Source organism: Pelodiscus sinensis, chromosome 28 (assembly GCF_052426305.1).
Source record: "Pelodiscus sinensis isolate ZL-2025 chromosome 28, ASM5242630v1, whole genome shotgun sequence".
In the NCBI taxonomy this organism is placed as follows: domain Eukaryota; kingdom Metazoa; phylum Chordata; order Testudines; family Trionychidae; genus Pelodiscus; species Pelodiscus sinensis.
The window spans coordinates 12,560,309-12,584,313 of NC_143079.1; the positions used below are offsets into that span (position 1 = coordinate 12,560,309).

The 24,005-nt window shown below is 51.9% G+C and overlaps 1 protein-coding gene across 1 annotated transcript; it reads left to right on the plus strand.

Moving 5' to 3' along the window:
* The first annotated feature begins 5,214 nt into the window (after nucleotides 1-5,214).
* SLC20A1 (solute carrier family 20 member 1) lies at nucleotides 5,215-23,738 on the plus strand. The gene is made up of 11 exons (XM_075911076.2): nucleotides 5,215-5,366; nucleotides 8,368-8,981; nucleotides 9,116-9,256; nucleotides 9,464-9,549; nucleotides 12,791-12,887; nucleotides 15,326-15,445; nucleotides 18,756-19,013; nucleotides 20,050-20,611; nucleotides 20,881-21,066; nucleotides 21,969-22,053; nucleotides 22,921-23,738. Exons 2-11 carry the CDS (start codon nucleotides 8,621-8,623, stop codon nucleotides 23,080-23,082), a joined length of 2,058 nt encoding a protein of 685 aa, XP_075767191.1. The 5' UTR covers nucleotides 5,215-5,366; nucleotides 8,368-8,620; the 3' UTR covers nucleotides 23,083-23,738.
* Nucleotides 23,739-24,005: the final 267 nt, after the last annotated feature.

Below are 24,005 nucleotides of genomic sequence, written 5' to 3' on the forward strand. Positions count from 1 at the left end.
TGTCTCGGGGCTGGCAAGGGGGGAGTTCAGCCCGACAGTGTAAGGGGCAGGCACCGATCAAGTGGCTGCAGCGCCCCTGAACAGCAGGAGCCGGCGGAAAGCTGCAGCCGGCTTTGCTTACTCAGCTGGCCGGGGCATTCTGCCGGGCAGCTGTGTCTGAACAGGCCCTTTTCCGCAGCACCTGATCCTCCCCGCAGCTACCGTGAGCCTCCCAGACAGGATCCGGTTACAGGCTCAGGGCCAGGACCCTTAGCTGCCCGCTGGTATTCCAGTCACAATGCAGGTGCGCATGGGCAGAATTCAGTGGGCTGGCGGATGCAGCAGGCTTGCAGGGAATTGCAAACTGGCTGAAACCCATCCAGGAAAGATGGGCCGGTGGTTGGGGCACTAGCTGAGGAGTTAGATGCAATTCCATGCTCTGCCACAGATTTCCCACGTGACCATGTGCAAGTCACTTAGCTGCCTGTGCCTCAATTCTTCATCTGTACAATGGGGCCACAGTCCTGCCCCGCAGGGGTGTGAGAACACAAGTGGGAAAGATTGAGGGGCTGTAAGAGCTAGTGGGCCAGATAGGAGCCAGATACAGTCGCACTGTTCCCATTAGCATGTGTCTAGATGTAGCCCCCCACAGATTGCTGGGTGGGACGATTGTAGCTGAGGAGTATCCTAGGAACTGAGTTGTAAACCAGCATTTCTGGGCATTCGCAAGGAGCCAGTTCCCAAAGGGGAATCGCCAGCCTCAGCACCAATAAACGGTCCCTAAATTAAGAACTACACCTATGTCATAAAACTGGAAGGGCCCTTGAGAGGTCAAGTCCAGACCCCTGCCCTCCCGGCCGGACCAAGCACCATCCCTGGCAGATTTGCCCCAGATCTCTAAACGGCCCCTCAAGGGCTGAGCTCACAACCCTGGGTTTAGCAGGCCAATGCGCAAACCACTGAGCTATCCCATCTCCCAATGGCCATGCTCAGCCAATCAGGAAGGAGCAATAAGGTGCCTGCCCAATAAAAACGGCATGGCCGTCCTCTGCGGGGTGTTCTCAGGGCCTGGCTCCCCAATGAGCTGCCACCCGAAGACGGGGGATAGAAATTACACCGAGGGGGCCCTCGCAGCCGGGCTCTCCATAGTGCAGGGTGCTGTACACACGTGGCACCAACAGAGAGACCCTGCCCCAGGCCTCTAAGGCCGCAATCCGAGAGATGCTCAGGGACCAGGAGCTTGTGGGGAAAGGCGCACATGCAGGATCAGGGCTGAAGAGGCAGCCAAAGGAAGCAAGCAAGAAGCAGGGGAGCAGGAGGTCTGGATGGGGCTGGGCTCAGGTAGCAAGGGGGAAGTGTGGGAAAGCCACGGTCTCACTGCCAGCAGGAACTGGCCAATCACTCACCAAGAGCCCCAGGGCCGGGCCAGGCAGCTCTCCCCAGGGCCGGGCCGGGAGCTGTATCTCTTGGCATCCCAGAGCTGCCTGGAGCCTGAGTCCCAGGAGGCGATAGGCTGCCCTGAGCTGTGCAGAAGCGGCTCCCGCACTTTGGGGGCTCAGGACCGTTTGTAAATGTCCATGGCTGGACACGCCCCAGGACACAGAGTGGGGTGGAGGCCCTGGGTTGGTTCTGGCCGGATCCTGCCCTGGGGAGGGGGCTGGGTGTGGAGCTCTGCTTGGAGCGCAGGACCTCCCGGGCTGCAGCGCTGCTCAGGTCTGGCTCGCAAGATAAATCGCCCGGAGCGCGGTGGGGTAAGTGAGCTGCCAGATGCAGCTCTAACCCCTCTGCACTGCTGGGGGGCACCCCGGGGTGGCAGGTGAGGCCAGAGGACATGCACCCGTGGCACCCAGAGACTCCCTCCTCCCCAGGAGCCATTTCCAGAAGGGGTGCCCCAAGTCAGTGTGGCACCCCCATGCTCTCCTTCCACTCCTCCTAGCACGCTCGTAAGAACGGCCACACTGGGTCAGACCAAAGGTCCATCTAGCCCAGTATCCTGTCTGCCCACAGTGGCCAGCACCAGGTGCCCCAGAGGGGGTGGACTGAAGACAATGATCAAGCGATTTGTCTCCTGCCATCCCTCTCCAGCCTCTGACAAACACAGGCCAGGGACACCATTCCTATCCCCTGGCTAATAGCCTTTTATGGACCTAACCTCCATGAAATTATCTAGCTTCACTCCACTCCCTCCCGACCCTGCCCCTCTCCCCCAAATGCCTCTCCCACTCCAGCCTCCAAACTCCCTCCCAGAGCCTGTACCCCAGAGCCACACCTGCCCCCAAACCGCCTCCCAGACCCTACACCCCTCCTATACCCCGTCCCCAAACCCCCTCCCAGACCCTACACCCCTCCTATACCCCGTCCCCAAACCCCCTCCCAGACCCTACACCCCTCCTATACCCCGTCCCCAAACCGCCTCCCAGACCCTACACCCCTCCTATACCCCGTCCCCAAACCCCCTCCCAGACCCTACACCCCTCCTATACCCCGTCCCCAAACCCCCTCCCAGACCCTACACCCCTCCTATACCCCGTCCCCAAACCCCCTCCCAGACCCTACACCCCTCCTATACCCCGTCCCCAAACCCCCTCCCAGACCCTACACCCCTCCTATACCCCGTCCCCAAACCCCCTCCCAGACCCTACACCCCTCCTATACCCCGTCCCCAAACCCCCTCCCAGACCCTACACCCCTCCTATACCCCATCCCCAAGCCCCCTCCCAGACCCTACAACCCTCCTATACCCCGTCCCCAAACCCCTCCCAGACCCTACACCCCTCCTATACCCCGTCCCCAAACCCCCTCCCAGACCCTACACCCCTCCTATACCCCGTCCCCAAACCCCCTCCCAGACCCTACACCCCTCCTATACCCTGTCCCCAAACTCCCTCCCAGACCCTACACCCTCCTATACCCCGTCCCCAAACCCCCTCCCAGACCCTACCCCCCTCCTATACCCTGTCCCCATACTCCCTCTCACAGCCCACACCCTTCCCCCGCAAGCCCTCCCTAGAGCCCTCAGCAGGCGGCGTGGGGGAGGGGGAGAGACGTGTGAACGGGGGAGGGGAGTGGGTGCTGGCCATTCTGGGCACCCCCAACATTTTTGCAACCCTGCGCCCCTGGGGACAGGAGCTGCCACCACCTGCCCCTTTGGTACCTTCTGGTGACCCAGTTCCGGGTGCCAACACCCGGGTTGTGAAACTCTGGCCGAAAACACCACTTGGTTCTGCAGGCTGCTTGGATCGCGCTGCAGCGTCCCCGCCCTCTGCTGCTGCACCCACACCTGGATCACAACAGACCAGGTGTCAGGGCTCTCAGCAGCGCGGGGCCACGGGAACCCCCAGCCCATCGCCGTCCTCACTAGAGTGTCTGCATGGGACTTGTCCCGCTCTCGGACTCTGTGCCAATTCAGCCCTGCCCGAGTTGTGTTAGAGCCACCCAGGGGAGCGTCTGGCCCTGGCCAGGGTTGAGGGGCTGTTCCTGTGGGGCGCCCCCAGTGCCCAGGCAGGGCCACAGGGTGCATGGTACCACGGGCAGTGCCAAGCGCCAGTGTAATTGGACAGTGGTCTGAGGGCACCACTGGGACGGGCAGATCAGGGTGAATTGCTTAGAACCAGGGCTACTTACAGCTCCAGACTGGGGGGTCCTTCTCTGTAAGGCCCCAAACCAGCCACACTGAGCACTTCAGGTGTCAATCTGGCCCCTCAGTCACCTCAGCGTTCCCTGTGCCCCCTGAGCTCCCACCTTACACAGGGGAGAGGTTATAACCCATCCCCCACCTCCCCTCAGACACCCCAGTGCTCCCTGTGCATCACCCAGCCCCCCTTACACAGGGGAGAGGTTATAACCCATCCCCCACCTCCCCTCAGTCACCCCAGTGCTCCCTGTGCACCACCCAGCCCCCCCCCTTACACAGGGGAGAGGTTATAACCCATCCCCCATCTCCCCTCAGTCACCCCAGTGCTCCCTGTGCACCACCCAGCCCCCCCCCTTACACAGGGGAGAGGTTATAACCCATCCCCCATCTCCCCTCAGTCACCCCAGTGCTCCCTGTGCACCACCCAGCCCCCCCTTACACAGGGGAGAGGTTATAACCCATCCCCCATCTCCCCTCAGTCACCCCAGTGCTCCCTGTGCACCACCCAGCCCCCCCCCTTACACAGGGGAGAGGTTATAACCCATCCCCCATCTCCCCTCAGTCACCCCAGTGCTCCCTGTGCACCACCCAGCCCCCCTTACACAGGGGAGAGGTTATAACCCATCCCCCATCTCCCCTCAGTCACCCCAGTGCTCCCTGTGCATCACCCAGCCCCCCTTACACAGGGGAGAGGTTATAACCCATCCCCCATCTCCCCTCAGACACCCCAGTGCTCCCTGTGCCCCCCCTCACACAGGTGAGAGGTTATAACCCCCACCTACCCTCAGACACCCGTGTTCCCTGTGCCCCCTCAGCTCCCACCTTACACAGGGGAGAGGTGATAACCCATCTCCCCACCTCCCCTCTGTCACCCCAGTGCTCCCTGTGCATCACCCAGCCCCCCTTACACAGGGGATAGGTGATAACCCATCTCCCCACCTCCCCTCTGTCACCCCAGTGCTCCCTGTGCCCCCCCAGCCCCCTCTCACACAGGTGAGAGATTATAACCCACCCCCACCCCCCACAAAAGAGGGAAAGAAAAGGTGGGGCGCAGAAGGGTCAGAGCACATCACATGCATCAGCCCCCCCAGTTCTGGCTGCAGGCTCCTAGCAGACGGAGCACAGCGCTGGCTTAAAAGTCTCTGGGGCCCGACCTTCCCGAGGATGGGGCAAGGGACCCTCCCCAGCGCCAAGACGCCTCCGAAGTGGAGCGCAGGGCTGCGGGCCCCGGGTGCGACCCTGCCCGCGCGGAGCCAAAGCCACTGCTCGGCTGCGGGAAGGCACCGTGAGCAAAGGGCCTGCGGCCCCCACGGGCCCTCGTGCACGCGGCGCAGCTATGCCCGGAGCAGCCCCCCGCCCCGGGCGCTAGAGCCCAGCGGCCGCCCCGCACCGCCCGGGCCAGGCGGGAGCGGCTCGCTCCTGAGCCAACAGCCGGGAGCGCGAGTCCCGGAGAGCGCAGCACACAAGGGCCCTGCGGCGGGAGCAGGCGTGCAGGGCGCCACCTTGCGCCCTCGTTCGGCTCCAGAGTGAACGGCCCCAGCCGGCGGCTGCCGCAGCGCGAATCAAGCCCCGCCCATCAGGGGCGGGGCCGCCAGTGACCAATGGCCGCGCGCCTCCCTCCCGTCACGCGCTGGGTGCGTGCGCCGAAGGCTGGAGCCTCACGTGGGCTGCGGCTATAAAGGCGGCCGGCGCCGGCGGCTCGCTACGCTGGGGCTGTCGGGAGCGAGGAGCCGTCTCGTGCCGGATTGGGGCGGTGAGCGCCGGGCTGGCTGGCGGGGGGCGGGGCGGCCTGCGCCGGCGGGACGGACGGACGGACGGACGGACGGACGGAGGGGGGGGGGGATCCGGGCTCGGCGCGCGCCCCCCCCCCCGCCCCTCCCCCACAGGCGCCCGGCGCCGAGTGGCGCGCGCGGGAGCAGCCGTTTCCTGCTGCGCGGGAAGGGGCGGGCGGCGCGCGCGGGAGCGTGGGCGGGGCCCCGCGTGTCAGGGGCCGGGGCGCGTGGGGCGGGGGGGGGGGCACTGTCTGGGCCTGTGGGGGAGGGGGGGGGGGGAGGGGCTGTTTGGGGGGGGCTGTGGGGGAGGGAAGTTGGGTGGGGGAGGGGCTGTTTGGGGGGGCAGGTGGGGGGGCTGGGGTGGGGGGGGCTGGGGCAGGGGCTGTTTGGGGGGGCTATGCGTTCAGGGGGGGGGGCCCTGTCCCGGGGCAGGGGGCTCTCCTGGCCAGTCCGACCCCCTGCTGCGAGGAAGCCCCCGTGGGTCTAGACCCGCTCCTCTGCCCTGCGAGGCGTCGTGCCTGTTGCCTTTGCTGAGATTGTAGAGCTGGGCTCTTGTCCGCCTGTAGCTGCTAGAGGCGCCCCCCCCCCATCCCAGCTGGGGCTTCCCTTTGTCTCTTGGCTGGGTCGAGGTAAGTGTTGTGCTTCCATGACACTGCTTTGGTGAGGACAGTCTGTCTACACTAGGAAAGCTGGGCTGGTACCGCTGTGGTGCTCAGCAGTCTGGAAAATCCACACCCTGCACTGACACTTCGACTGATCTTGCCCCCTGTGTACACAAGGTTCGGTGAATGGCTTCTCCTGTCAACCTAATTACTGCCTCTTGGGGCAATGGATACCTGTGCCTGTGGGTGGAGCACTGATGTAGTGTTAATGTAAACAAACCCAAACATGGCAAATTTGATGTAAAAACACTCAATTTGTTGCTGTGAAAAGTTAGCCTTAATAGTGCCAAAAGCAGTGAGGGGATGAGTGTCTGCAGAGCCTATAGATTTCCCAGAGTGGTGGCTATTTGGTGCCTCCAATAATTGGATTCAAGTGTCCCAGCTGGTATGGGGCAAAAAATCTGAGGGCCAGCTCGGTCCCCCACTTGCTTACTGGAGGTACTGCAGCCACATAAACCCCTGCTTCTATGCAGGAGATGCTGTTCCCCGGAGTATTCTTTGTGGGCTTTCTTTTCAGGCAGGATTTGTTCTGCCTTTCCTCGCTCTAGGCTGGTAGGGGGATGGCCCCTGGCAGTGTTTCAGGGAGTTTCAGCACTTCCTGGTGGCTTAAGTGGGCCTGTTGTTCAGCTCAGAGTTATTGCCGCTTTCATTCTAATGCACGGTCAAGGTGTACATGCAGCCCTTCCACCTGCTTTGCATCAAAGCTGGTAATGGTATCTGAGGAGATCTGCGGCTCAAAGTACTAGACTGGCTGGGATATCCACCTCCTGCCCCCTTCTGTGTTGTGGTGAAGCATGGCTGCAACACAGATATGGCAAGGGGTTATGATGGAGATGTGGGACATTCTGACAGTGTTTGGTGGGCTGCTTCTGACCCAAATGCTCTTGGAGAGGGACATGTCTTAATGCACAGTCCCTTGCCTGCTCTGATTTGGAGGAGGCAGGCGGATTGTTCCCTCTTCTGATGACCCTTTTCAGGCAGCAAACAAACCAAGACGGTGAGTAATTTCTGCAGCAGCAATAGCCAAGCTAAACACAAGACTGCAGCTTAGGACATGAGGTACCATAGGGAATTGAGCAGAGCTACTTAACATACCTATAGCCAGTCAGCCTGCTGAGCTGCCAGTATGCCTTGCCCAAGCCATTGTTCAGGTACAGAATTCCCACCCTGACTGGACCATTCCCTTACCTTGGTGCTTGTACATGTACACTCTAGGTAGGGGAGCTGTTAGTTGGCTAGGGTAAGCCCTAAGCTTCTCCCAGGTGCCTCCTACCTTGCCCTAGGGTGATAATTGGCTTGCAGCAGAGTTTCAAAGGGACACTACTTCCACACTCCTGTTACTGTGCAGCAGTCTGTGGCCTACCTACAAGTCGCTTTGTCCAGGGCTCTCCACTGGCAGAAAGGGCTAGCAATCTTGGGGTTTTGTTACACCCAACATTGCAGTATCTGAACACCTGTCATTTGAAAGCACTGGCAATAATGGAGTCCCTAAAGAGCTTTGTGGAGACTCTGGCATGTCTTTTTATGGCCAAAACTCTGCTTGGCTAGAGGTTTTTTGTTAGGGGTTTAAGGGTCGAAAGGGCTTTGTGCTGACACTTTGTGGTGGTGGAAAGAGTGCAGATTGAGCCCAGGTTGCCTGTTGCACCTGCCTTCCAGCAGTTAATGTTATAGTCTGTTCAAGAAACAGTTGGTCTCAAGTATGCCTTTCAGGCTAGTAGTGTTGGTGGCAAAGCTTGATCTAATATTTAAGGTAGGTCCTTTTTATTCCTGCCTGCTTGTTTTAGGGCCATCCTCCATGTGGCAAAAGTGGCCTGGAGTTGGAATTTGTCCCATTTTTCTAGTCCAGCGTTTCTCTTCCCAAGGAAAATAATTGATCCAGGGTTTTACCATGTTGAGCAACTACACTCCAGTGAAATGCACTCACAAATCACTGGCACAATGCTCTTATCAGTAGGCTGGAGAGCAGCTGATGGTGTGGCTCCATTCCAAATCTGCTTCTTTCCTGATGGCAGTCAGTGTGGTAGTATTCTTTTAAGCATGCCAGCAGGGGGAGCTGGCATTGAGGCTGGATGGTGGGAGGGTAGAAATCACAAGGGATCTTGTCCCCATCTGTGTTGTGGAACATAGGCAAAAGGCCAGGAATACAGTGCTAATGGAACAGGAGATAATCGTCTGTTAGTTTCCTAATGGGGTACCCAGTGTGGCCTCTAGCTGCTAAGCAGGGATATAAGATTGGCCTTTACTCTGTGGGGAAATGTCTGTCGATGCTTAGCCACCATCCATGGATCATGGCAACTGAGTTGTGCTTCTTTCATTGCAGGATGAAGAACTTGTGTTCTCTATTTTCTGCACCATGGAATTTTGTTCAGCTCTAACTCTCCAGAGCCAAAGGAACTTTAGAAAAGAGATTCCCATACACACCGTATAGCAGTAACTCTTTGGTTTCAAACAGATCATAGTTTACAGTTTATTTAATTTTGTAACATTATTTATTAAATATTTTCATACCTCGTATTTTGTTTACATATCAAAGTTGCAAATTCCTGTTAATTTGAAACCACTAAATTAATAATATGGAACCCACAATTGAATCAACAACAGCTCTGATGGATTTGGTAGCCAGTACAATAGGCAGTAAGGCATCCAGTCCCATGGGAGCTTTCCTCTGGATGCTGATACTGGGCTTCATCATTGCCTTCATCTTGGCATTTTCTGTGGGTGCCAATGATGTGGCAAACTCATTCGGAACCGCAGTCGGGTCAGGTGTGGTGACTCTGCGGCAAGCATGTATCCTGGCATCTATCTTTGAAACGGTGGGCTCCGTTCTGCTGGGTGCTAAAGTGAGTGAGACCATCCGAAAGGGACTGATTGACGTGGAGATGTACAACTCTACTCAAGAGCTGCTCATGGCAGGCTCAATCAGCGCTATGTTTGGTGAGTAATGTTCTGGCTGCAGCAGAAAGTGCACATGGACTAGTTATTGTATTGGAATGCTTCATGCCTCAAATCTGCCATATGTTTTAATGGTGACTAGTCACTCACTGAGACACAACTTCTTGTTGCTGTAGGTTCAGCTGTGTGGCAGCTAGCAGCTTCATTCTTGAAGCTTCCCATCTCTGGTACCCATTGTATTGTTGGTGCAACAATTGGATTTTCGTTGGTGGCCAAAGGACAGAAAGGAGTCCAGTGGTCAGAACTGCTTAAAATTGGTAAGCAAAATACAGCCCACTGGCTTTTTCAGATGGCAAGGTTGTGGCATTAATAACCATATGGACTTGTCCCCAATGTGGGATTAATTTAGCTATATCTGGATTGTACTGTCCCAGATGCATTATTAAAATATTGTATCTGGGTTGACTGTCCCAGAACCACCTTCTAATTGCCAGGGTATTAATCATCTTTATTTTCTGTCCTAGTATTGTCCTGGTTCATCTCTCCCCTGCTTTCTGGCATCATGTCTGCTGTCCTGTTCTTCCTCGTCCGTATGTTCATTCTTCGTAAGGTAAGGCTGCCAGATCTCCACAATGTGTGTCTGCTGTGGAAATGGTCTGTTCTACCTCAGAAATTGTATGAGCAAATGGGAGTAAGTGCTTTCTCGGGACTGTCTGAAGTGCTTGTGGCCTCACTACTGTCACATCTGAGCACTTTATAGATCCATACACAAAAGAGCATGAATCTCCCAGACTAGCACTTTGACTGCTGAGCCCCCCTTCCTTGCAGTTACTGGGTACCTACTTGCCACAGACGGATAGGATCTTTAGTGGGGAAGGAGATCCAGTGCAGTGTTCTGTGCTGTCCTGTTTTTGGCTGTGGGCCCAGAAGAGGATGCTGGGACAGTAGCCTGGCAAGTGTCTCCAGACCTTGAGTGCTCCATCTCCCATGTGTCTCCGGCTAATGGCTCTCAGTATCCTGGAGGCTTGAAGACAGCAGGAGCTTTCTGTTCTTGGCCTCCCATCCTAAGCTTGTAGGTCAGGGCTAATATTCATACATCCCTCTGTTCCCCCAGATGAGGAGCAGAAATTGGCATAGCTTCTCAAGCAGTAGCAGCGTGACACTGCGAAGACGCTGGCTACTTGTGCTGCTGTCCTTGTGGGCTGCAAAACTTCAACCAATGCATTTTTGGCTTTGTGTTGCAGCTGCTTAGAGTTAAATGTGGCTGCAGACCAGAAGCCAAAAACCAAGCTAAATTCTGCAGATAATGATGCACCACGTTTCCTGGGTACAGGTAGCTGAGTAGACCAAGTAGGCTTTGAAAGGCCTTCAGAGCCATTTCCTGTTGAGGCGGACCCTAGGATATTGCTTCTATTGTTCAGTGAGATTGTTGTTAGAAAAGAGAGCTCTTTAGCCTGTCAAGGCAGGAAGGAATCTTGCACCTTGATTGCCGCTTGGCACTCAATGGAACAGTTTGTGGAAGTGCCAATTAGAGCTAGTTGTAACTTGAATGACCTGCCTTAACATCAAAATGCCTGGAGAGCTCTGCCCTTGTGATAAACTCTGCTTCTATGCATGACTGACTTGGCAACTTGTCTAAACAGGGAAACTTACCAGCAGAACTGTACTGTTGTAAGTATGTCAACTCTCCATGGACTTGGATATGCCCACCTGAGATACTGGAATAACTACAGCAATATAGCTTTGCTAATGTTTCTCACTGTAGGCAAGCCCTCGTGAGTCTGGGGCTTGTGTCTTAAATTAAACTAAACGCGTTTAATTTAACACAAGCCACTCTGTATCCTCCTGTTCAGTATGCTCACTAGATCAGTAATCTGAATGTGAATTAACACTAAGCATGCTGGTAGAGTCCACACTGCTGGCCAGACAAATGCTGTAATTCCATATAGTTTAGTGTCCAGGACTCAACTTGAGTGTGTAAACTTTTGGCTTACATATAAAACATAAAATCAGCTCTGGAGTTACCTAGTATATTTTGAGGGTGTTGAGTAGCTTAAAATGTAACACAAGCTTCAGAGGGGTAGCTGAATTAGTCTGCAACAGGAAAAAACTTAAACAACAAAGTCTAGTAGCAGCTTAAAGACTAACAAAACACATAGATGGTATTATGAGCTTTCGTGGGCGTAACCCACTTCAGATGACACTAAAGTGGGTTGTGCCCACGAAAGCTCATGATACCATCTGTCAGTGGTTCCTAAACTTTTCGGCATCATGCCCCCTTTTTTGATTTTTGAAAAACCCTCACGCCCCCCTCCCCCAATAGCAAAACTTGTTGAGCCAAAAAAAGGAACTGACTGCGGCAGGCGGGCTGGGTTGCCTTGCGGCCCCCCTGGAACTTCTGCAGGCCCCTCAGTTTGGGAACCAATGATCGACATGTTTTGTTAGTCTTGAAGGTGCTGCTAGACTCTTACATTTTAGAAACTTCAGATCTCAAGTCTAACTCCTGTGGATTCTGCTTTGAATCAACTTGAGTTTTCCTGAGCTCTCCACATTTTGTTGCTACCTGGCAGTAGTGTATTTAGCATAGCTGTCAGATTAATACTGCATAACTGGCCTTTCAAAGTTGTATGCACTAAATACTTGTTCAGATCCTTTTGTGTAAACATGTTTAATGCATTAAATTTCACTGAACATTCATTGAGCATGTTTAGTAACATTAGAACACTTGGGCTTGGCTCTTGCTCAGCTGTCTCAAACTAAAACACACTTCTAGGATGAGGTGGTATTTTCAGTACATAGGAATGCATTTGAATAATCCATCTGAGTCAAATGACTTTAACAGTTAGTCTCATTAACCTGAGGAAATGGAGGGGGGAAACCCTATGGCTCTTAAAAAAAAAATTGCTTTAGTGTAGTGTTTCCCAAATAGTGCTCCACAGAATCCCAGGTTCAGCGAAGTGAAAGTAAGGGTTCTGTGAGCCGGGGCTGCTGGCTGCTGCAGTCTTAGGGGTGGGCTGGTGGGGTTTTTTCCTGACCGCTTTTCCACCTTTTTTGGTTGACTTGTTTCCCCTTTTTAAAGGGTTCCATGGCCAAATAAAACTGGGAAACACTGCTTTAGTGGATTGAAGCAAAAGCTTTTAGAAAATGCTGTTGAAAACTAAACAGTTTAGTAGGATATTTCTTCTGATGGGCAGGCTATTAATACTTGAAGGCAAAATCCAGAGCCTTACAGAAAAAAGCAAATCTTGGCACATGGCTACTTTGTCTAAGATTTAGAAGTAAGGTGCTTTTAAATGAACAGTTCTGAGGCATCAGATTCCATTCAGTCTTTCTGTGGGTGTGCTGCTTGTTCAAAAGGCTACATTGCTGTTTCAGGGAATGCATGCTTCTGCTTTGAAACTACTTGGGAGGGGCCTGTTTGTCTTCCATATTGAGTCACTTTTTACTTGTGAACAGAACAACTGGCAACCTTAAATGCAGTGTGGATCTGTAAGGTTCAGGAACTGGTGATGCACAAGTTCTAAATTCTTCGGTCCCAATTGCCTTTGACTCCTGAACAACACCATTGTTGATGGTGCTTTCACAGCTATAGTATATTAACCTGTAATCTAACAATTGTTAGTCACAAGAGACTCCATCTCCCTATTCTACTAGCCCTGCAGAGCCAGCTCCAGGAGGGAAATAATAAACTTATGTTGGTTACTTCTAAGTCAGGTGCACAAAACGGATTTTGGTATGAAGCTACTATTGAGAAGTATTCTGGAAGTGACTGATTTGATAAAGGTCTGTGTTGCTGTTTAGAATCTATGGGAACTGGATTTGTATAGCATGAAAACCAATCTGTCTTACAGGTAAATCCAGTCCCCAATGGGCTGCGAGCTTTGCCAGTCTTCTATGCCTGTACAGTTGGGATCAACCTCTTTTCCATCATGTATAGTGGTGCTCCTTGTAAGTATGTCAGAATACTTCAGCACTAATTTTATAATTCTTTACAAAAACCTCCATTAAATGCATGATTTACCCCTTTTTGCTTTACAGGGCTGAAATCTCCTAGAAGGCTGCCGGCCTGTGCCGGCTACGGAAGGCTGCAGGCTAGCGTGCGCTGATTCTAAACTAGATAGTTACCCAACCAAAGAGGCCTGCTCAAACTCTAAATTCCTACAGAGCTTTCTCCTTAGTCTTCACAGGACTGGCAGATAACATGGCTTCCCCTTTCCTCTCCCCTACTTATGCTAGAACTCAGAGCCCTCTGCTGAAGAGTCTCCTTAAGCTTTTCCCAATCTCCAGTGAAGCTCATTGCAGCACTGGAGTCTTGTATTGGATTTGCTCTGTTTGGCCTTTCAAGCATGAGAGCTTGCTTACCTTTCGTCCCTAAGAATATATTAACTGCCCTGTCACTTCCTGACCAAGAAGAGCTGGCATGTCACAGCTGGCACAAGTACTCTGAAGAGGAATTCATGCATCAGAGGGGAGCTCCAGAGCCAAATGTGTGTTAACTTGCTATGGGAGGGAGGGGCAACTGATGAAAGGAGCAGGGAGCTGCCATTGTAATTCCAGCTAGTTGGGCACAGTTGGGCCTGGAGACCTGCAGAGTTACAAGGCAGCTGTAGGAAATAGTCCCAGCGAATGTAACAGTTGGTTAACAGTGCCAGCTACCTTGGACTGCACTGGCAGCTTCAGCTGGGGCTCTCTTCTGTGATCTATTACATCAGGTCATCAAGGACCCAGAGCTAAGTAGAGGCTGAGTGTGGTGGGTATTCATAGTCCTACTAGACACTGCAGGCTATTTAATGTCTAGATATTGAAAGAGATCACGTATGTAGTTAGGATGTTGACTCCAGCATTTCCTTCATACCTTGGTCTGTTCAAATACACTTTAAGGTCCTGAAATTGTCAGATGTTGCAGCACTAAATGGAGTTATTGTAACTCTTTGCCTAGACACATTCATAGGCATTAAGCTTTGTGACGTAATCGGTTAAAGCATAAGTTGTATTGCTCCATGTGATCCAGTTAAGCCTGCACTTTACTAGTCAAATTCACATTTGGTTTGACTTGGGTGGACAAGATTTGGTTAAACTTTCTTCCACTTTAACTGGCAATGTGCCAGATTTGTAACTGCGATTAGCGTTGCATGTTAACTATGCCATATGAAATAGCTGTGATTGCACACTCAACCTCTACAGTTCCTTTATCTGCCTTCTATGTACTGGGAATGTTTATACTTACTAGCTGCGGCAGAAAATGTAGTTCTGTTTTTGGCCATTTAGCAGACACTTGTTACTTTAACTTGAGGTTATAGCAAACTGTAAATAAGCTAAGCTTCTATGCGGGAAGATCCAGCTGCTCATTTGAAAATGTTGGGTATCTAGGTCAGCTAACACCTTAGTGTCTCCCTGTTTGAAAAGCTGTAAATTTGGCTTTAGGTTCTCTAGACCATTATTTCTCAACCTTTAGTGCCCTTTAAAAAAAATTGTAAGTACCCCTAGTACTTACAGTTTCCTCACACACTTTTTCTACCATTGCAACACATTTGTGTTTAAACAACTTAATTGTAGCCGGGGGGCAATGAAATTTTTGGGTGTGAAAAGTACAAAAACAACAAAGCGCTTTAAAACTTGCAACACGTTCCATTTTCTCCAAATTTCAGTTGACATACCTCCCCTAGTCCTCTCGAGTACCCCTAAGGGTACTCATACCACTGGTTGAGAAACACTGCTCTAGAGTGAGATGCAGAAGCCGCCATTGCTGGGCCATGTGGCTGGAAAGTCCTATCCCATCACAAATCTAAAATGCTACATTAATATAAATCTGTTGGAGATCAAGTGGGTACAACTCTTCTCCCTCTGGCTGTTAGCAGACTGGCATGCCAGAGGGAATAGTGCTGTCTGCTGCAGCAGACTTCCTTTTTTTCTTTGACTTTGCAGCAAGTCAGGACACTAGCTGTCAACACAGTAGGCACACAGGCTGAAGTGACTGAGGGCTGGTAGACAGAACATGTTTAGTCACTCGCTGCTGGGTCACCAGTGTTCAGTGATCTCAGTAATCCAGTTTTCTCTGGAGGAGGAGGTCAGGAGAGTCTCTGAACATGTGAAAGAGATTAGCATTGATGAAGAGATTTAACCCACAGGGGAGCCCCCACCAGGTTACAGCTTGAATGTTTGTACTTTAGCATTGGCTGTTCTATTACATATTCACTTCTCCCACTAAGAATTACCGTGCACACAGCAATGCTGGTGCGTGGAACTGCAAACTCCTGGGAGGCAGCAGTGAATGTTGTGCCAAAACTCCCTCATTCAGATGTGAACAGATCTCTTACGAAGAGGATAGTCATACATGAAGGGGCTCTTGCCCGGGGGTTTTCAAGATCCATTGTTTTATTTCCTAGTGCTGGGCTTTGACAAACTTCCTATCTGGGGTATCCTCCTAATTTCGGCGGGGAGTGCTGTTGTCTGTGCTCTCATCGTCTGGTTCTTTGTGTGTCCGAGAATGAAGAAGAAAATAGAACGTAAGTAACTCCAGAATGACATATCACATGCTCTGCTTAAATATCCTGTTTTGACTCCCCTTGCTTGCAGTAGGGGGCAGTCTGATAAATCTGACCCAACAACCTATTTCATTAAATGATCGTAAGGGGGTTTAACACTCAAATCTCTTGGCCTCTTCTGAAAATCCCACGAGTCACTTAAGTATTTGTAATAAGCTGTGGCTGGTGTCATTGTAAAACTAAAATTACAGTCTGACTTCCAAGGTGTCCCCTTAAGCATCCTTCCAGCTGAGTAGCTATCTCACTGGTAAAACAGTACTTCTCTTGGCAGGCTGCAGCAACTTCTCTACCCAGTTATCTGTTCCAGACTGAGCTGCAATGGAGTGGGCTTTAGGCACCACAGAACAGTTACCTTGAGTTGTATACTCTTAAACAGTGCAATTTTATTCCTCTAAAGCCGTGGTCCCCAACCCGGTGCCCGCGGGCGCCATGGCCGGTCCCGGCCCCGGGAGCACCGCGCGTGCCCTTGCCGGCTCTGGCGCCGGCCTTGGCCCCGCCCCCGGGGGCACCGCGTGTGCCCTGGCCCCAGCCTTGGCCCCGGGCGCGCAGCGCTTACGGGGGGGGGGGCGCCGGCCCCGGGCATGCAGTTGGGGGGGGCCGCCCCCGGGCGGGCAAGTGTCCCCGCCCCCTGGCGCCCGGCGGGCGAACGGCCATGCCCCCTGGCGCCCGCCAACCTGAAAAGGTTGGGGGCCACTGCTCTAAAGGCTGCCCTGGGTAGAGAATGCAAAAGGCAGTGTGCCTAATTGTGGCATATCACCTTTAATACCACATGCACCTGATGAGCAACCTGACTGTGCTATTGCAGATTAGCTTTAGGTGGGTGATCTCATAGGATCCCTGTCCTGTAGCAAAGCATATCTGTTGAAAGGCACTCAGATAGCATTCCCCAGCCTCGTCATTCTAATTATCTGGGGGGCTTCTGTGGAATCAAGCACCATTTTGCCAATGTTACTGAGTCCTGGGAGAGGTTTCCTAAACAATAGGTAAGAGAAAATAGTGATTGACAAGTACCCTTGCCAGACTTGCCTAAATGTGACTCACTGCTTGTTGGATACTTTCTGGCTGCCCTTGAAACAGCTCATCCTAGCTGCTAAAGGAGCTTCATACGGACTCTTGCCATAATTTACATTCCCCCCCTCGCCAATGTAACTCGGAGAATCTGTTAGCAGCTGTTTGGGTTTCAGCATAGCCTATTCCTGTCCAGAACCCCAGTGACGCACATACTGCAGTAGTGTGAGCAGCCACGCGCAGCACTGCAGCAGAGCTAGGAAACTCCATGCTATTAAGTCTGGCTGGTCAGGGCAGAGACTAAAAAGTTCTGAGCAAGTGCTTGCAGGGAGCTAAACTCTGAAATCAATTGTCTCTGCTTTAATAGTACAGACAGGGAAGCTTTTAATTGATTCCTGGTGTTCTTGCTCTGAAGATTTCAAGCACTTAAATGTTTAGTTTTGCCTGCCTCCTATAAGGTAGGAGTCTTTCCACTTTGCCTTGGGGAAACAAGCAGAGGTTAACCAGGTCTGAAATTTGGCTTTATCTGGTTAGGTTCTTTAAACAGGAATTTCCAGAGGAGCAGCCTCCCCCCCCCCCCCCATGCTCTTTTAGAAGTCATTGGAGAGCTGTGTTTAGATCCTCAAGAAAATCATGCTACTTGTACTAAGGTGCATGCTTAGGCATCCAAGAGTGGATTTAGGCCAAAGTCTGCTGTCTAAAGCTGGATCACTCCAGAGTCCCAGTTCTGTACCAACTAGTAGCCTGTTTTGGATCATTTCTGTAAGCTGAAGTTCCTACCATCAAGCCTCCAAATCAGAGCCGAGTGAAGGATGTTTGGCTGGGGCTCATGGAGAAGAAAAAAGTGGCTCTTCAAATTGAAAATTTTCATTTTTCTCCCTGAAATAACCAAAAATGTGTAAGGTTTTTGTTTTAACCTAGACACATTGTCTAGGTTCTGAGGGTTTTATAGCTGAATTTCAAAGCTACGGTTTTGACATCAAAACACTTAGAATTACAACATGGAACATTTTGTTGTGAAATGTTCAGAGCACTCGTTTCAGCTTTAGAGAGGGCGGGTGAGATCATCTCTTATTGCAGTGTTTCTCAACCTTTTTGATACCAGGGACCAGCCTGCTGCCTTCCTACTGCTGGAGAGCTCAGAGTGGTGCAGGTCCACTGATCAATTATTGACAGTTTTATTGGGCTAACTTCAGTTGACGAAAGACAGGGTTTCAAATTTACACAGAGCTCTTGTCAGCTCTGTGAGCTTGAAACCTTGTCACTGACACCGACAGAAGATGGTCCAATAAAATAACCTCACCCACCTTGTCTGAAATATCTAGACCAGCAGCTACCCCACTGCTACTTTCCCCATACTCTTTTGACAGACTTACTGGTTTTGGGTTTTTTTTTTGGCCTATCCCCACTCTCGGTATTTAAAGTTGAGAGAGCGCATTAAGGTCAAGCTTGGTGTATTCTTCCAGATACTCCTGGCAGTGAAACCTTAGAGTTGCATGGCTCATCACCATGCTGAAAGCTGCTTTCTTGCCCAGTGCGGTCTGTGATGCAAGAACTGTAGAGTACACAGATCGCTCGTGTGTCACTTGCAGGGTTAAAGCATGTGACAGTACAAATTGCAGCACTTCGCTTATGATACCCTGAGAGAGTTGCTGCTTAATACTGCTCCCAGAAGAAGAGTGGCTGTCGTCTAGATTTAAAATCTTTAATTAAAATAAGCTTTCTGGCTCCATTGTAACATGCGTATCTTGGCTGCACTACTGTCCAGCCATCGACCTTGTAATTTCTCTTTGCTGCTGCTTGTGCCATTCTAGGATTGGATCTAGCTTTTTAACACTAAACTGGAAGCAAGCAGTTGGAGCCATCTGTAGCTAGTTCTTGGTGGCCCTGTTCTTGGTGTAGAGTGAAGAACCATGGCCTCTAATGCAGAGCCCCCAGTCCCATTAGTCACTCTGCCAGTTATAACCACACTTGTGTTGGATGCAAAGAGGTCCCAAAATAGCAAAGCATAGTTCAGACTAGTGAATTCTTTTACAATCTGGCAGCCCCATGCACAGCACAATGTGTAACCCCTCTAAACATGCAGATACTTACGTGGCTACCAGTTTGTGCTGTAAACTGAAATCCAGCTGCTGTGACTCTTGAGTTCTGACTGGTACCAGCATTGCCCAGGTCTCTGTGGATGCAGAGTAGGCTGGAATCAGGTGCTAAAGGTTTTAAATGACAGTAGCCTTGGCTACTAAGCCACTGCTTTGTTCTATAGGAGAGATCAAATCAAGTCCTTCTGAGAGCCCCTTGATGGAGAAAAAGAATGGCCGGAAGGAAGACCAAGATGAATCTAAAGTGCCACTGGGTAACGGAGTGGGTGACAGCAAGAGCCCAGTCTCTGATGTGTCTGCTGGGCATCACAGGGCAGCGGTGGAGGAGAGAACAGTGTCCTTCAATTTGGGAGACTTGGAGGAAGCTCCAGAGCGGGAGAGGCTCCCTAGTGTAGACCTGAAGGAAACAAACATTGACAGTGGTGAGTTGGGGTTAGCACAAGGGTGGGCAGCCTGGTCTGCAGGCCCCATCTGCATATGGAAATCATATGGTGGGCTGAGAGGACTTGTGGTGGGTGGGGGTGCTCTTTAAGGGAGGTACCAGTGATGACTCGGGGCCCTGCTGGCAGTGACACCAATGCAACTGTACCAGACCACCGCAGAGGGGCACGGTAGCTGGGACATGTATGGCCCTGGGTGGCTTTGAGACTCGCTGCTGAGGGTGGTCCAGCCCTGGAAGCAAAGCAGTGACGTGCTTGCTCAGTAAGGCTTTGCGTGCCAGTAGATGGTGCTTATCAAGGACTTGAGTTGGTGGCTGGGGAACACTGGGGTGGGGCTGGGGAAGCCCCCGACCTCTCTCCTGTGGGAGCTCAGGGCCAGATAAGGCCTGGCAGTGTGAACGCAGCCTACAGGCCATAGCTTGCCCACCCTGGTTAGCAGCTTTCCATTACTTGAGACCTTATGGCTGGAGGCTGAGCCCTGTAAGCATCATGCAAGTCAGGGCCCAGTGGTACAAGCATGAGGTCTTGTGCAGGGATGTAACAGGGCAGTTGATTAACTGATAAGCAAAAGCTTATAAGTAATGCTATAGACCACATGCATTCTTTCCTCCTCTTCTCTCCCCCCCCCCCCCCCCAAACGCCAGTAAACTTTTTAGCAGGCTGGCCAACAGCCCCCCTCAGTTCTGGCTTGTGCCACCTGCACCAGACAGGCTGCTGCCACCCCATAAGGGGGGCTGTTTTTTTTAACTGTCTCCCTTCATGGACCAGCTCCCGCCTGGCATCCTGTGCTGCTGCCTCTGTATCAGCTCCTCGAACGGGGCTGGATCAGACCGGCTGCTGGCCCCACCCTCGGACTATAGACTAGTCAAGTAACCAATAAGAATTCATGAGGTTAACCAGCTATTCAGTTAACTGATATTTAACATCCCTAGTCTTGTGCTTTTGATTGGGCTCCTGTTTGAAGCATATTCCTCACTCCTGGCCAGATGGATGGGAGTTACTCTACTTCTCTTTGCAGGAGCTGTGCAGTTGCCCAGTGGCAACCTTGTTCAGTTTAACCAAACTGTCAGCAACCAGATCAATTCCAGTGGCCACTACCAGTACCACACAGTGCACAAGGACTCGGGTCTGTACAAAGAGCTGCTCCACAAGCTTCACCTGGCCAAAGTGGGCGATTGCATGGGAGACTCTGGTGACAAGCCGCTGAGGCGGAACAACAGCTACACTTCGTACACCATGGCCATCTGTGGCATGCCGCTGGATTCGTTCCGTGCCAAAGAGGGCGAGCCAAAGGGGGAGGAGATGGAGAAGCTGACCTGGCCTGGAGCAGACACTAAGAAGAGGGTCCGTATGGACAGCTACACTAGCTACTGCAATGCTGTGGCCGATACCCACCCGGCAGCAGCTGTGGATGTAGATGTGGGCAAGGTGGAGATGGGAAGTGGTGACAGGAAGTGCAGCACTGGCTCTCTGGAGGAGTGGCATGACCAGGATAGACCAGAAGTGTCCCTGCTGTTCCAGTTCCTGCAGATTCTCACTGCCTGCTTCGGTTCCTTTGCTCACGGCGGCAATGATGTCAGGTCAGTGACAGGTCCCAGAGTGCCCCTCCAAGGCCAAATGCCATGTTAATGCAATACGCTGACCTCCTCTGGAGCACACATGCCTTGCATGCTGGTGAGGGATGCTTACTGGGGGGGGTAGCACGTTCTTCCTCACGGTAACTGAGTCATCCTGGCAAGTGTGGCAAGTCAGGGTGTGCAACAGTGAAATTGGAGGCATTAATCATTCTCAGCCATTGGCAGGAAAAGAGTCCTTGTTTGACTGCAGTGCATCTGTCTCTTTTTTCCAGCAACGCCATTGGCCCTCTGGTGGCTCTGTACCTCGTCTATCAGACAGGCGACGTGGCTACCAAAGTGGCAACTCCCATCTGGCTGCTGCTCTACGGAGGTGCTGGGATCTGCATTGGTCTGTGGGTCTGGGGGAGAAGAGTCATTCAAACCATGGGGAAGGATCTGACTCCCATCACCCCATCTAGGTAAGACGCTTCATGGGACACAGGATGCTCGTGGTATTTATTTTCAGTGTACTGCTTCCTAAGTACATAACATATTAGTAGGCAGAGGCTGAGTAAGCATGAAACTGACTAGGCAGTGCAGAGTCTGCAGCCTGCTGAAACTTTTGTTAATTCTTTCCTACTTGCTTGTTCACATTTCAAACTTCCTAGTGCTCAGAGGTACAATAGCTTTGTTCAAAGCAGTGGTGGGAAGGCAATTTCACTCATCACCCCTCAGTGCTGCTTCCAGTGGTGGTATTCTAAAGTGCATTTGAGCCTATGGCCCTAGTCCCTGCATGGGATCAGGGTGTTTTACTCAACACCCTATCTCTAGGTCAGAAGCCAGCAGAGTTGGACCTTCCACTGTTGCTTCCATCTCCACTGAATTCCCTGCCACCATACCCAGGTGGCTGTCATGGTGACTCAGAAGGCAACTGATCTGATGCCCCATATTGTCTGGGACCAGGATATTATAGATCAAAGCAAATGCCTTGAGAAATTGAATGCAAATAACTATGGAGCCCATGAATGGCCTACTCAGTCTCCTTTGTGTAAAGGGTGTGGTGCCAGGGAACTCATTTGGCTTTTGTCTAACCCGCATCTCTGCAGGAGGTTACCCATACTAGAAATGGAAGGGAAAATGAATCAATTGAAAGGTCTGGAGCCTTGATTTTAGCCTCTAGCTGTCAAGAGGCTCCATACAAAGCAGAAGTGTGTAGAAAATCTAAAGATTTCAGTTAACCTGGTTAATGAGACCTGGAACCCCGCACAGAACAGGAGCCATAAGTCAGTTGTGTGCGCCGTGCCCGTGGGCTGCCTGTGCTCAGATCCCTTGCTGACAGAGTAGGTCCAACAGCCTGACATAACTATCTTTGCGTGCACAGTGGCTTCAGCATTGAACTGGCATCTGCTGTGACTGTGGTGATTGCATCCAATGTTGGTCTCCCCATCAGTACAACACACTGCAAAGTAAGTAACGTGCTTGCCGGTGGGCTGACTGGCTCGTGGTGCCCAGCCTGAGTTTTGCAGGAAATGTGCTGGTGCTGGGGGTGGAGTTTGTGCTGTGGGCGTGGGACCAGAAGCGATGGTCTGCTCTGAGAATCCAGGGCCTTCAAGTACTGGCTCTTGCCTTTCCACCTCAATCTCAGAGCTGGCTAGCACTGCATTGCAGAGTAGCTTCCAAAAGACCAGGCATTGGGCGTTGGCAGGCCTAACGTCTGCATGCAGATCTGTCCATTGTGGCTAATGAGCATAGTGACCCTAGGAAGTGGGAAGGGAGAAGCTACAGAGAAATGGATGTTGGGGAGAAGTACTTGGGCTCAGTACAGTGTAGAACAAAAAGCAGTTTGTCCAACAGGCCCATTATGAAGCTGCCAAGCTCCCGAGGCCACTCACGTCATGGGAAAGTCATTCCACAATCCAGCCTGTGAAACACTTCTGCCGGTCCCTTGGTGCCTGGCCCCATGCCGTGCTGGCTCAGCACCCCCAGGCACTTCACCTGAGTCATGCTGAAGTGTTCTCGCTGGACTCAGAGGTGCCTCGTCTGAACCAAGTCAGCACTGCGCTCTCCCTAGGAAGGCCACACTGGGACCCGAGTGTGCCTGAAATGGTGCAGCGTATTGGTGTGACCGATTGGAAGGAGTTCCCCAAGAATGGGCTGGGATCTAGAAAACCTGCCTTATGCTGAGGTTGATGAAGCTCAGTCTAGCTTAGCCTAGAGAAGACTGAGGGGACTGAGCCCTGGGGTCAGTCTTCCAGCAGACAAAGGCAAAATCATAGTGGTCCATAGGACCATAGTGGTCTTTAAGTGATGGTCCCTTGGTGTATCTCCCATAGGTGGGCTCCGTGGTCTCGGTGGGCTGGCTCCGTTCCAGGAAGGCTGTGGACTGGCGTCTCTTCCGTAACATCTTTCTGGCGTGGTTTGTCACTGTCCCGATTTCTGGCCTCATCAGTGCAGCTATCATGGCACTGTTCAAATATGCCATCCTGGGTGTGTGAGACCAGCATGGGTGAATCACAGCAGCTTGCTGTTCGAGCGGCAGTAGCAGAGCTAGGCTGAATTGCCTGGCGTGGAGATGGAAATGTTGCATTTGTGCTCTAACTGCTTTCAGGCTAAATGAGTCCTCTCTAAATTAGCTGCAAAATGACCAGCGTCCTGACTGATCTCATCACGTCTGTTTCCTGTTGGACCATGAATCCCTGTATATATTTCTCTATTCTTTTGTATCAAGCTTACCTTCCATTATGTTTGTCACTGATGTATCCTTTGTAAAATTTGTTTATCCTTGCGCTAAACTTAGAACTGGCAGGCACAGTCAATTCTAGTGTGACCAGCTTGGAGGGGTGACTGTCCCACAGCCATGCTGGCTCTAGGTTAGCAGTAATGGGCACAGAAGCCAGAGTTATTTTTTAAATAAAACTTTTAAACTAAACATACCTATTGGCTGACTCCTTGTGGAGCAATACCCGTTATCCACCATCTCCTGACCCTTCTTTGCAGCTCTCATGGTGCTTGTGGGACATGTTACCGGCTCCCTGAGAGCTGTGACAGTTGCTGGGGGGAGGGTTCTAGGAAGCAGGTTGTAATGTGTCCAGCTTTGCTGCCATTTCAGTAGTGAGGGGTGCAAACAAGAGAAACCTGCAGTACCACGATACTCCGTCTTGTGTGGTCTTTTGATCTTGTCCATTGCCCAGTTCCTGCTTTGGGAAGAGAAACCTGTGGTTGCTTGGGGAATCAACATTGGTGGCTCCCTGTGGTGGAGACCTCACACCTCGTGCATGTGCTCCTGAGCTCTGGGGGAGTTTGTTTTGAATCTAGGCTGCTCTAAACTCTCAACCCAGTTGATTTAAATGTTGAGCTCACTGACTGCTGTCCCCTTATTGGCCGAGATGCTGGCTGCCTCCAGTGACCCTGACCCTGA

Excerpts from the sequence above, each read along its gene's own strand:
- SLC20A1 (XM_075911076.2), top strand. The coding sequence starts at position 8,621 with ATGGAACCCACAATTGAATCAACAACAGCTCTGATGGATTTGGTAGCC. Across the intron at positions 9,257-9,463 it reads GTCAGAACTGCTTAAAATTG|TATTGTCCTGGTTCATCTCT; the intron begins GTAAGCAAAATA and ends TTTCTGTCCTAG. Across the intron at positions 22,054-22,920 it reads TCAGTACAACACACTGCAAA|GTGGGCTCCGTGGTCTCGGT; the intron begins GTAAGTAACGTG and ends TATCTCCCATAG.